Genomic DNA, 11,754 nt, shown 5'->3' with positions numbered 1-11,754 from the left:
GTCTTTGATGGCAGCTTGCTGTAGGGAAGCTAAACAAGACATGGGGTAAATAGACTAATGCACTAATCTTTGCAACTCCCGCACCTAGGCAGATAGTCTAACATGAACCTATGAGCGCAGAGCATATGTAAGGAGTTATTCTATACGCCATCTACTAGCAACGTTGGCTGAAAACTCGTTTCTCCAGCCCAGTAAAAACTCTTGCTGCTCATCTTGTCCAGGATGTATCAGGGAGATATCCATCCAATAGCAGACGATAGCCTGTGTCCTACTCCAAAGTTTCGTAGAACCTCTTGGCAGCGGTGTGTAGACATATCACAAAGCTCCTCCAATTCAGCTCCATACGAGGCAAGCCATCGATGTGTTGCACCAATCTTACTTCATCATTTGGCCTTACAAAGGACCATGAACGGCGTTCTTTTGTCCCCGAGTATCAGCTCACCCAGAAACAAAAGTCATCAAAGTCATCGGAGGGAAAGAGTACCCGAGTACGACGCACTGCCGAACCTCACAAGTAATCGGCTCAACTTGCTTGCTTGCTGACAAGCTCTCTGGGGGCGACGAGGCCACCAGAATTGGCATCTGTCTTACTTGAAGATGCCAAATCAGCAACCGCAAGGATTCTCAGATACCAACAAGCTAGCATGTACATCCATGTAGCTTCTGTTGGCACCCCTCCTCCCTTCTGTTGGAAAGAAAGAATAAGCCGGGGGAGGGCAAGTCTGCGTTACGCACAAATTACATTAAAAACTGAAGATATGTCGTGACACGCAAAGAAAAAAATTATGGTGGAGGAAGAGGAATGGGTGTAAGGGAGGATTGAAAAAAAAAAAAAAGTGAAAGCACATGTGTCATAATTTGAACATTTTTCCCCCCCATCTTGTAGAGCCGCATCGCTGGGCTAATGCTGCCAGGGAGGTTCATGTAGTTTAAAATATCTTGCCTTAGACGATATTGGTTGCTAGATGAGTCGATTCGCGAGTTTGGCGACACCCTAGCCCTTTATTTCCGTCTATATAATATGTAATCTTCCAGAAAGGAGGCAAGTAGAAACTGCTGTCAATAGCCCACGGCGGAACTGGTCAGGATCGATCACCGGGGAATCGCAGAATCCGCCATCAAGGCATCCAGGCGCTGTTACAGGTGTATAGGATTCCCGCCATTCCTTGCAATTTTGCCAGACACGAAGCTTCCATGGGAGTTCTCGAACAAAAAGAAATGAGAGAGAGAGACAGGGTCAGCATCGGGGATGCCGTTGGAAGGGCCCCTCGTCAAAGCCAAATACAAATTGCTTGACCAGCAAACCGGGGGTATCTTGTCAGATGGTGGAGCCACCTTATTGTGGTCGTCCGATGCAACGTAAGGCTCTGACAGCCCTTTGGTTTCTTTCTTGTTTTTCAACGGGGTAATGCGCACCGCTAGCAGTATTGCGTGCATGCTCTCACACATGGCTGCATGGATGGGAACTGCGAGGTATCGTGTCCGCACTCCGGATTTGTATCATGTACCCTGTCGTTTTTGGTGCAGTATGCATGTAGTCGCAAAAGCCGGACCATCCTTCTTCATAAGCCTGTCTGCCACGTCAGGCCCATGCTTTTCCGCCGGGCAGCATCTGCGTGGTGGCATTAAGGTAGCAGTACTCGTACGAGCGTTGTAAAGTAACTTTTTCTTTCCTATGGCCGGGCGAGGCAAACATGCTGGCAGTGATACTTTGGGTGGATCACGGCCCAGGTCAGAGACGCATTGATGCCTTCGGACAGACGGACAGATGCCCTATCAGAATATGGCACGATTCGCTTCCCAAGGGAGAAATTCCTGTTCATCTCGATGCTCTTGCTGCTGTTGTTGGGGGCACAAGAACGGGCGCCTGGTTTGTCTGTCTATACTCCTGCGTACCCGCCCGCGTGCCTTGCCTCGTCTGCAATCACGGCTTGAGACACCGCCGTCTAGAGCTGCTAATTAACCTGCTGTTTCCTGGTGCCAACAGCAGCGGCAGGGCAACTTTGAGTCGCAAGGTGGCTGTAGCATCCCAGGCATCTACTATCGAGGCGGTCAGTGGGTATCATTGGGTCCAATGTTCGCCTAACCCGCCCTCAAAGTATGAGTCTTATACGGAGCGCCGTGTTCCGCTGTCTAGATAAAGTACCTTGGCTATCGCGACGACTAAGCCTCAGTACCTCGAACTTTCGATGCTAGTAACTCTCCCCAGGAAACTTTGCTTACTACTAGCAGCATTACTGTGTATCGAGAGAGAGCTTGTACGGGTAAGCTTCCGCCTGCTGCCCTCGGCGCTCAGCTTTGCTTTGCGCCTCTTGGGCCCCTTGTCGACTCGAAGCTCTCCAAGGGGCGGGTCCCTGTAGTTTGTTTGGTCCCCGCAATATTACCCCAAATCTCCCAATAAATCGGGACGTCGGGGCTATTGCTAGGTAGTGTGTTTTGTTTGCCGTCTAATCCTAGCCAGCATTGATGGCGGGTTGCCCAACGCTTTGTTTTGAGGCCCTTTCGCAAGGCGGTTTCGTGTCATTTTGATTAGCGGCATTGGCGACGTGTACAAATACATGGAATGCGCAGATGCCGGATTACCAATGTGTCTCTCAGCATTGTTCAACAACGCAGTAATGGTATCATGGCTATGTGGCAATGGCAAAATTTAAAAGCAAGCAGCAGAACAGCTCGTACAAGTGCAGTAAAACACCCATGGGTCCTCCGAAGCTTACTCACTTACTCACTTCCACCTTCCCCAGACCTGCCTATGCCCACCCCTCCCCCCTTTTCCGCCTCTTCTCTCCCGCTTGCACGCCCCATATGGACTGGGCACTGCTACTGGGTACCCAGCAGGTCCTTGGAATAGAAACCCTCATCTACAAAACCCTTGACGTGGACAAAGCGTGTTTGCAGTTAGTGCTAGCGGTAATCCGCCGCAGACAAGCACCAGTTATGCTCTCTGCTAAAACAAATACCTTCTCTAGTAGTGCTACGTCTGACCTGGCGTGCTCCATCAATGCGTCGCTCGCCGAGGCTTGTCCACCTCCGACCGAGTCCCTTATGCAGCTTGCCACAAACGAGGCGCGAGCATCCCCGGATTCCCCCAAGCGTTTCCCCGGGGCCTCTCCGGTGCACCCAAAATGGTGAAATTACAAGTAGTAGTCCATCCAGCACTGAATCGTGCTACCTGTACACCCCTCGACGAATGTACTTGGGTAATTCGACATGCCTGCCAGGTACCGGTCTGCTCTCTAAGGCTGCGTAACAGGGCATATCTACCTTTTTTCTACCTGTCCCAGACGACCAAGTACGTTCTCGTGTTAATCACACGCCCTCTCTCGTCCCAACAGCAGCAAAACAAACTCTGCTCTTTCCCTGTTACACGCCCTCCTCGTCTGGAGCCGCCCTTCCGAGCCCCGTCAATGCCTTCCATCTGCTTCGTACTTCGTACCTGTTTCCTTTTTTCCCTGGCTACTCGTGTGCGGCGGCCTAGGGCCCCGATCCCTCTTGCTTTTATAATTCAACCTTCCCTCCTGTCTGCTCTTCTCGGCTGTTCAAGAGGGAAAAGACCAACATCCTTTTCTCATCTCCAATCTCCCATCTGGCCGGCTTTTGCTTCTTAAGCTCCTTTCCATTCACAGCAATTATCATTGCCCCTCAGCCTCCTCTGGGATATCAGCTTGACCATATTTGACGACTTTTCCTCTCACACTCTCCACCTTCCTCTCTTCTTCAACCACCAGCTGGTGCTCTCTGCCGGCAGATATTCTTCCACTGCTTCCAGCATCTTGTCGAGTCCACAGAATCTCCATCTGTGAGCTGCTCTTAGTCAGGCTTTGCCAATCCATCAAAGCGTTAGTAATAATTCACCTCTCCCACTTGCTCTTTATCTATCTCTTATTCTAACATTTATTAGTTCACTTCATCAGTCAGCTGAGCTAGACTGCCGCTCTACTTCGTCAATAGACACACAGTTTATACCAATAACAACACCAATAAAATGTCAAGTGGACAAATCGCAATGCCTTATCCCATTAAGCCTTCTCAGCGGGCCAACATTCGGCTGGCAACATCCGAAGATATTTACTCCTCGCTCAGCACTTCTCTCAGCCCACTAAAAGGCCATCAACGTCCTATCATCCCCTTCGATCATGCACCCGTGAACAAGGACGGCAGCAATTCCCCAGCCGCCGCTCATCGCGTCTTTGAGGATGATTATACAGTTCCAGCTCCTCCACCACCGAGCCCTGTTAGCTTCAGGGTCGATCGCTGGCCCACGTCAGCTTGTCGCTAAAGGAACCGAGTCCTGTTACACTATGCTCAGCCTTGTTCATCAGACTCGAAAAGGCCCGACGCATAGTCGATTGTAGGGTGTAATCAGACTAACCCTGCTATCATTTACTCTTCACTTCGGTCATTCTTGTACACTAGGGTTTAGACGGCTGGCCTTTGCCTTTTTTTTTTTCCCCTTCTTCCTTTCTTTTCTTTTCTCTGGCTTGGAGTTGGTAAACTAGGGATGGTTAATGGTTAATGGTTAATCATCGTGGGATTTGGGCGAAATTTGGGCGCACAAAACACAAAACCAGTGGGTTGCTTGTATTTGCCTTATTATTGGGCCCCTGGCCCAAGACAGGCAATTGGCAGATAACACAGGGCGAGTGGTGGCTATAGTTTTACGGTTACGAGCTTTTCTCTGCTCAGTTTGTTTTTTTCGGTCGAGTCATTCTCCTTCTATAACCAAGCTTTTGATGCTGTACTACATGGATTTCCCGCTACTGCGCAGCAATAAGACCACTGCAGCATGCGAATTTCGCAATGCGTGCCAAAAAGAGAATTAGTAACGCTCAGCCTCGATGTGATACAAGACGGCTGGATATAATTGACTCATAGGAGCGGTCAGAGTATAGTAGCTATTGGCCGTTATGCTTCCATCCTTCGTCGCAGGGATGTAACTATAGTATGCATGCACCCAATCAACCACACTCTTTGCCATCGTTATTGGCTTACACGAGACGCATCAGCAAAAAGCTTGCCACTGCCACTATCATTAGCGACGAAGCTACTTGCTCAGATGAGGGTGCCATTGGCAGTTCTTAGACGCTGCGTGAAAGTACAGGCAGATGATATATTTAGCTGCATATGTATAATATATACTAACAGGAATCTTGGCCATCATTTTCTACCAGACCATACACCGAGGATGAAGTACTGCTACTGCTACCTACCTACCTTAGATAATGAAAGCCACTATCATTGAGGTGTCTAGTACTCCATACAGCTCTGTTTGTTAGTGCCCGTGCAGCCAAACCAAGTCAGGTCGAAGCGTGTGGCTCAGTGTGGGGGAGGGGCCGCCACTTTACGCGCACAGAAACACATTTCTCAGCTTGGCCAGAAAAATGGAACCGCGTCGTGTGGGCGCGTCTGCGGGTCGCGTCGTGAAATCTTTCCACCCTGGCACTATGGAGCAGCAATTCCGTTGTCGAGGCAATTCAAATCGGCTCCTTCCTTTCTTTTCCAGATTTTAGCTTTTTGGCACTTCGCAGCTTCCCGCGTTTTCGAATTTTCTTTTTACAGGCAGCGACGACTTGTTCTTAGTTCATTAGGCATCTCTTTCCTATCTGGCTATTGTTTTTTTTTTTTCCACAGCTACGATCGTGCTTCTGGGTTGCACGCACAGCTCTTGCCAATTAATTTTTGCATCGCTTGGAACTGCAGGTTAGGCACGCTGTCAGGAAGGGAAGGAGGAAAAAACCACATCATGGCCCGAACCACAAGAAGGCGCCAGGCTGAGGCCCCCTCAACAACACAATCCATCAGCAACTTCACTCGCGTATCCAAGAGCCAGGCTTTCCCTGATGCAGCCGCCAAGAAGGCTGTCGTCTCCAACCCGGAGCCGACATCTTCACGGAAGAGGAAGGCCGGAGTCGATGATGCCGACAGCAACCACCATCCTCGAGTCACAAGAAGGACCGTCTCATCCACCCCCAGCAGCGAGGGAGAATCAGTGCCTGCAACGCCAGCAAAGCGTGCTCGGAGAGGAGAAGCCACCGTCGAAGTAGTCATCCCAGTAGCAGCAGTCCCTGCTGCGAAACTTGCGCCAAAGACCCCGGCCAAGGGCAAGAAGGTTGCCAAGTCAACGCCTTCACGGGCTGCTTCTGCTCACAAGGCAAGCGAGTCGACCATCATCGCAAAGTCTAAGCAGAGCGGCAAGACTGTGCAGACAAAGCTTGAGGCGTATCGCGTAACTAGCCAGAAGAAGACTAAGGAGGCTGAAAGCGAGTTCAGCCCAGAACTGGTCGACTTGATCCGCCTGCACAAGGCCTTTCTCCAGACTATTGCTCTCCAGATTGTACACAACGGAACCATTGTACCCATTGACATTTCATCCGTGACTCCACACATTTCCCGTACCTGGGGCAAGCGAAAGGTCACGGTCGACGACATCCAAACATGCATTGCCATCCAGACATCAACACGAGACCCTAAAGTGGTTTCTCCCTTTATTGTGTCAGACTATGGCCGTGGAAAGATTTGCATAGAGCTGCATCCCGACCACAACAATGGCGCAGTATCCGTCAACGAGGAGCGACTTTGCAGGCAGTTTGAGGAGAACCTTCGAGCGCTCTGCGCTGACCGAGCACAAGACGATGTAGCCAACCTATCTTTGAAAGAACTCCCCCGCGCTGAAATTAGGAACATGGACAGCAGTATCAAGATCAACCCGATCTTGAACAAGGGACACAATGCTCTATCAGCGCTCAAGGAAGGAATAGCTGCAAAGCAGCAGGAAAAGGAGGTCAAGCAGCAGGCTACTACCTCCATGGTAAACCCTGACGGCACTAAGATGAGCCTGTTGGATCGTCTACGACTCAAGCAGCTCGCCAAAGCCAACGGACCACTGCCCCCCTCAGGACCAGCGCTTCAGCGCCGAGCTGCTCTGAACCGAGTCACCGATGTGTGCTCTACAATTTCCATGCTCAGCTTGTCTAACCCAGCTTCTCTTCCCAGACAAGCCTTTACCATGGCACTCATCTCAGACAAGCTCAAGGACTCTATGCGAGTCCCTCTCTCAAAAGAAGAAGGAATGAATTGTATACGATTAATTGCCAATGAAATCGCCCCGGAGTGGCTCAAGGTTGTCACCATTGGCGGGAGAGAGAATGTTGTGATCCAAAGAGGCCTCCAGCCTGTGGATCGTGTGATTCAAGAGCGAGTACAGAAGCTGCTGGCATAATGGAGAACAGTTTGTCTCAACACTTGTTTGTCACAAAATTTAACGACGGCACTGCTCAAATACCGAAAGGCACTGTATATCTTATATCAAAGGAGGCTCTGAAGAATATTTTGGTTGTTTTCAATATTGCATTGCGCTGCGTTTTTGTTGGTATTATATATTTACACCACGAAGAAAAAAAAGTCTACAGAGCAAAGGTAGAACACGATGCATGCATTGGAGTACGGGGTTGGTTTTTTCTTGTATAACGGATGGATTCAAGTTTCAAGCAGCAGTTAGAATAGATGTACGTTAGAAGCTCCAAGAGAGCAATGAAAATTCAACAATATCCTTTCTTCCATTCAACCTTACCGGCTAATAGTGACGTGATGAAAAAAAAAAGGCTTAAGCTTTTGTTCAGCCATGCATGAAAAAGGGGCCACAAACGGATGTTGGCCGATATTGCTATTACAATTGCTTACTCTACATCAAAGTAAATCGGCTTCTACAGAATGACTCTTATCATCGATGGGGCCGAATTCTGTTTACGGCAAATCGGCTCGTGGTGTGCCTTTCTTATGATGGAGTAGCGACTCACTGGCTATCTAAGAGCCTATCGCTCCCAGGCCAAAAGTGCCCGAACCACGGCCGGCAATAGAACGGACTCGCACGAAAACAGCAAAACCTACGGCGTGCCATGCTTTCCATCACCTAAAACGACCCAAAAAAAGCCCACTTCGGAACAAACACCACGGAAGGAATCCGGTTCTCGCAACAATCCTGCCCTAAAAGCTGCAGGGCGGCCGTTCCTGTGCCGAGGCACGGTAAATAGTGTAGGCTTCTTGGACCCAAATTACATAAAAACAGATAAGAATCGAAGCTTTCGAGAGCCTAAAGGCGGGCCGATGGCGGATTCGATCTGCAAGGTCGTCCCTGGCGAGAATAACCAGAGAGCTTGGTTGGGTAAGCCCGGGAGCGGCTCCGCTTCCCGGGGGAGTGCTGCTCCGATAAGACGACCGGACGGGTTTGTGGAGAAGGCTATATGGCGGCTTCTTGATTCGGTTACATACTCTTTGACCAATTTTCCGGCTGCTGGTGGGCACGATACCGTAATAAATTCCTTTTAGGTCCCATCTCATCGGCATTTCTGCTCCCCCCTTTGTGCTTGATGTTCATGTTGTATCGGTGAGATTTTTTCATCCTTTCGTTTGCTTAGGAAAAGTACTGGCATATTCTTTAGCTGCGAAATCAAAGAGTTTGGCCACAATCATTGCATCTCCATGGCAGCTTGTGACGTTTTGCACATCACTTTCTTCCCCATACGCTAAAAGTCTTTCATCTTTGAAAGAGTGATTCTATTCGGCCAAGTCAAGGTTGACATGCGAGCCTTGTGATCCTGGAAACAATTGTGGATCGAACATATCGTAGCTCGCAATCATGGTTTCCGCTGAAGAGAAACCATCCCCAAGGGCCCCTGAGACCAATGAGATTTCCAAGTTGTCTCAGCAGTCTCGTGATAAGAATGATACCGAGGGAATGACTGAACCGACAAAACCAGTGGGAGTATTCTATCGATCGACGTCTCATGTGTCTGGACCAGACGCATTTGAGCCATCCTCACCGCAGCCGCCAGAAGATAGCGATGGCGAATATCATGAGGCAGGAGATGAAATATATGACCGCCTATCATTACACCGCAAACATATCATTGTGACAGTATTGTCCTTTTGCGCTTTTCTCTCGCCATTGTCAAGCACTAGCATCCTGGCTGCTGTTCCTGAGGTAGCAGAGACATATCACACGACCGGCTCTATCATCAACGTGAGCAATGCAGCATATATGGCATTGATGGGTGTATCACCTGTTATTTGGGGGCCCATGAGCCAGGTATTCGGCAGACGGCCGGTAAGTGAAGCCGTCCCTTGTCCCTCCATATATGATTTTTGGTCATGCACATCGCTGCACACTGCCGGACATCATATCAGAGGCGAAGCTTTTCACTTGCAGCAGCAGACATGCTAAGTGATATAGATGATGCTATTAACAGCCATACTGTTCTTCTTGTTGAGCATGGCTACTGCTCTTGCTCCCAATCTAGCAGCCTTTTTTGTCTTTAGAGCGCTCTCAGCCTTTGAAGGAACAGCCTTCATCCTATTGGGAGCAGCTTGCCTGGGGTAAGTGATCCATCAACCGAGCATATTCTTTTCGCGAAAATTTTCAGACGGTTGAGTATGCACTCGATAAGTGTCGCATGCAGAAGTATTGTCTTGCCCGAACCTTTTGATATAGGCCTCTCATACTGCCGTGCATATCTCATAGCTATCTCGGCACTGAGATAATTGATACATGATCTTTACACCAGATGGACTTGGGTAAAGTGAATGGCCTTGAGAACGCATAGGCTTAAAAGCAGTATTATCTGGCGTATAGTTGGCAGTGGCTAACAAATAGTAGAGATATATATCGCCCTACGGAGCGAGCGACTGCTCTCGGATGGTTCATGTCTGGAACACTGATTGGGCCCGCACTTGGTCCGTTCATTGGTGGTATCTTGGTGACTTATGCAACGTGGAGATCTATCTTCTGGCTCCAGACGGCATTGGCTGGCACCGGTGTTTTGGGCGTATTTTTCCTCGTTCCTGAGACAATCCACCACAAACAAATCGAAGATTTGCAAGGCCAATCCAGGAATCAAAAGATCAAAGCTGTACTTCGTATGACGAATCCGATTCGAGTAATTCGACTATTCCGATATTGGAACCAGGTGCTGGTAGCACTCGCCAGCTCAGCACTCGTGTGGAACATGTATAGCTTGCTCACTCCAATTCGGTATGTGCTAAACCCGCGATTTCACATGGAATCGCCGATGCTGTCAGGACTCTTCTATCTGGCACCAGGTAGCGGCTATCTGCTAGGTACATTCATGGGAGGGAGATGGGCAGACCGAACGGTAAAACAGTGGATCAAGAAGCGCAATGGTGTGCGAATCCCAGAGGATCGTTTGCGGTCTGCACTACCATTCATGGGCATTCTCATGCCAAGCTGTGTACTTGTGTATGGGTGGACGGTAGACCAAGCTGTAGGTGGCATCCCGGTGCCGGTCATTATGCTCTTCCTGCAAGGCGTTGGGCAGCTCTTTGCCTTCCCCTCTTTGAATACGTACTGCTTGGACGTAATGCCCGGACGTGGTGCGGAAGTAACGGCAGCAAATTACTTCGTCCGGTACCTGGCTGGTTGCGTGGGGACCGCTGTGGTTCTGCCAGCCATTGATGGAATCGGTGTTGGCTGGTTCTCGACTCTTTCAACAGGATTAATGGTCCTCTCAACACTCGGCGTCATGGCTACCATTCGATGGGGTAAAGAGTGGAGGGAAAGTATTGACGCAAAAAAGAAAGGCTCGGCCAGAGACGAGGGTGGCGAGGAGACTGATGTGGAAGACGAGGCAAGCAATCACGGTCAGCAAAACGATGAGACTAAAGGTATGGGCGATGAAAAGCCAAAAGAAACAGTTTGATAAGCCATGGTGGCATTCTTGTAAATATTGATGCGTAAGTAATGGAGCGAAGCGCTAAAGCAGGCTGGAATGGTTTGAATATGCATAGCAGGAAGCGGCAACTCCTTCTGAGGCTAAAATTGGGATATCTGGATACACTAGTAGCAAATAGATTTAATACCATGTTTTCTTTTCTTCTTTTTGGAATTCCGTCCACCTGGATGGGAGGCAAACCGTTTCCAGAGTTATGAGCGCTCTAAAGAGCTGTACACCCCCTCTGCTCAATACGGTCTCTGTATGATCTCAAGGTATTGACCTGGCGGTTGTTGTAATCACTAAACTGTTTACTGCTTTTGTCGATGGGATGCAAATAGATATCCTGTTTTGTGTGACATTGATGCTTGGCATGAATCCTCATGCGTAATTCGTATAGCAATATCAGTACTCCGTAGAGTCCCCCGTAAAGTCCCCGAGGTGAGTCTATTTTTAAACCCTGGCCAGCGCCAATTATGCCACTGATCGATTATGGCGGTAATCAATTAGGGCTGATTGACCTCCGCCTTTGGTGTACGAATGTCAGTCGTCGGCATGAGATGCAGCGAGTTCTACTCGGCAGCGGCAGATATAAATTGCGATACCAGCCATGTTGAACACTGAGGCGTATGTTGCATGCTTATGCAGGATCATGACGAGTGATGGAATGAGCAGCTGGTTGGGGAGGGGGGATTTGGTGAGACCTGGCAAGCGACGCCGGTTTGCTAGGCGGGCATACAGCCCGTTTCCGTAGACCAAAATCAGCGTAGAAGAGTCTTGGCAGTCGATTCTTGTCACCCTATGCAACCAATGGACCACTTTTATGACTTATGCCAAGAGACTCTCCATGGGGCGCGAGCGAACGAGATGAAAACCCAGCTCCACAAGATGTTGATACGAGTGGTAGCGGAATGAGAACTCTGTGCTCCGTAATATTTAATGAGATGGCTTGCCCCCCGGTCTGGAAAAGGAGAATCTCGGTAGAGCACGAGTTACATATAGGTGTTGGGCAGTAAGTACCATCATGAGC

At 49.3% G+C, this 11,754-nt stretch overlaps 2 protein-coding genes across 2 annotated transcripts; both read left to right on the top strand.

The window, feature by feature from the left end:
* Positions 1 to 5,503: 5,503 nt before the first annotated feature.
* Positions 5,504 to 7,565, top strand: GGI43DRAFT_160280 (uncharacterized protein). The gene has a single exon (XM_083199548.1). It carries the CDS (start codon positions 5,744 to 5,746, stop codon positions 7,217 to 7,219), a length of 1,476 nt encoding a protein of 491 aa, XP_083065196.1. The 5' UTR covers positions 5,504 to 5,743; the 3' UTR covers positions 7,220 to 7,565.
* Positions 7,566 to 8,489: 924 nt separating this feature from the next.
* Positions 8,490 to 11,245, top strand: GGI43DRAFT_160428 (major facilitator superfamily domain-containing protein). Its single transcript, XM_083199550.1, has 3 exons — positions 8,490 to 9,103; positions 9,230 to 9,372; positions 9,653 to 11,245. The coding sequence occupies exons 1-3, from the start codon at positions 8,636 to 8,638 to the stop codon at positions 10,710 to 10,712; spliced, it is 1,671 nt and encodes a 556-aa protein (XP_083065195.1). The 5' UTR covers positions 8,490 to 8,635; the 3' UTR covers positions 10,713 to 11,245.
* Positions 11,246 to 11,754: the final 509 nt, after the last annotated feature.

Source organism: Trichoderma evansii (assembly GCF_050947405.1).
Source record: "Trichoderma evansii strain SZMC 28006 chromosome Unknown GGI43scaffold_2, whole genome shotgun sequence".
Taxonomy (NCBI): domain Eukaryota; kingdom Fungi; phylum Ascomycota; class Sordariomycetes; order Hypocreales; family Hypocreaceae; genus Trichoderma; species Trichoderma evansii.
The sequence above is the reverse complement of the archived record's forward strand: the minus strand, read 5'-3'. Positions and strand labels throughout refer to the sequence as shown.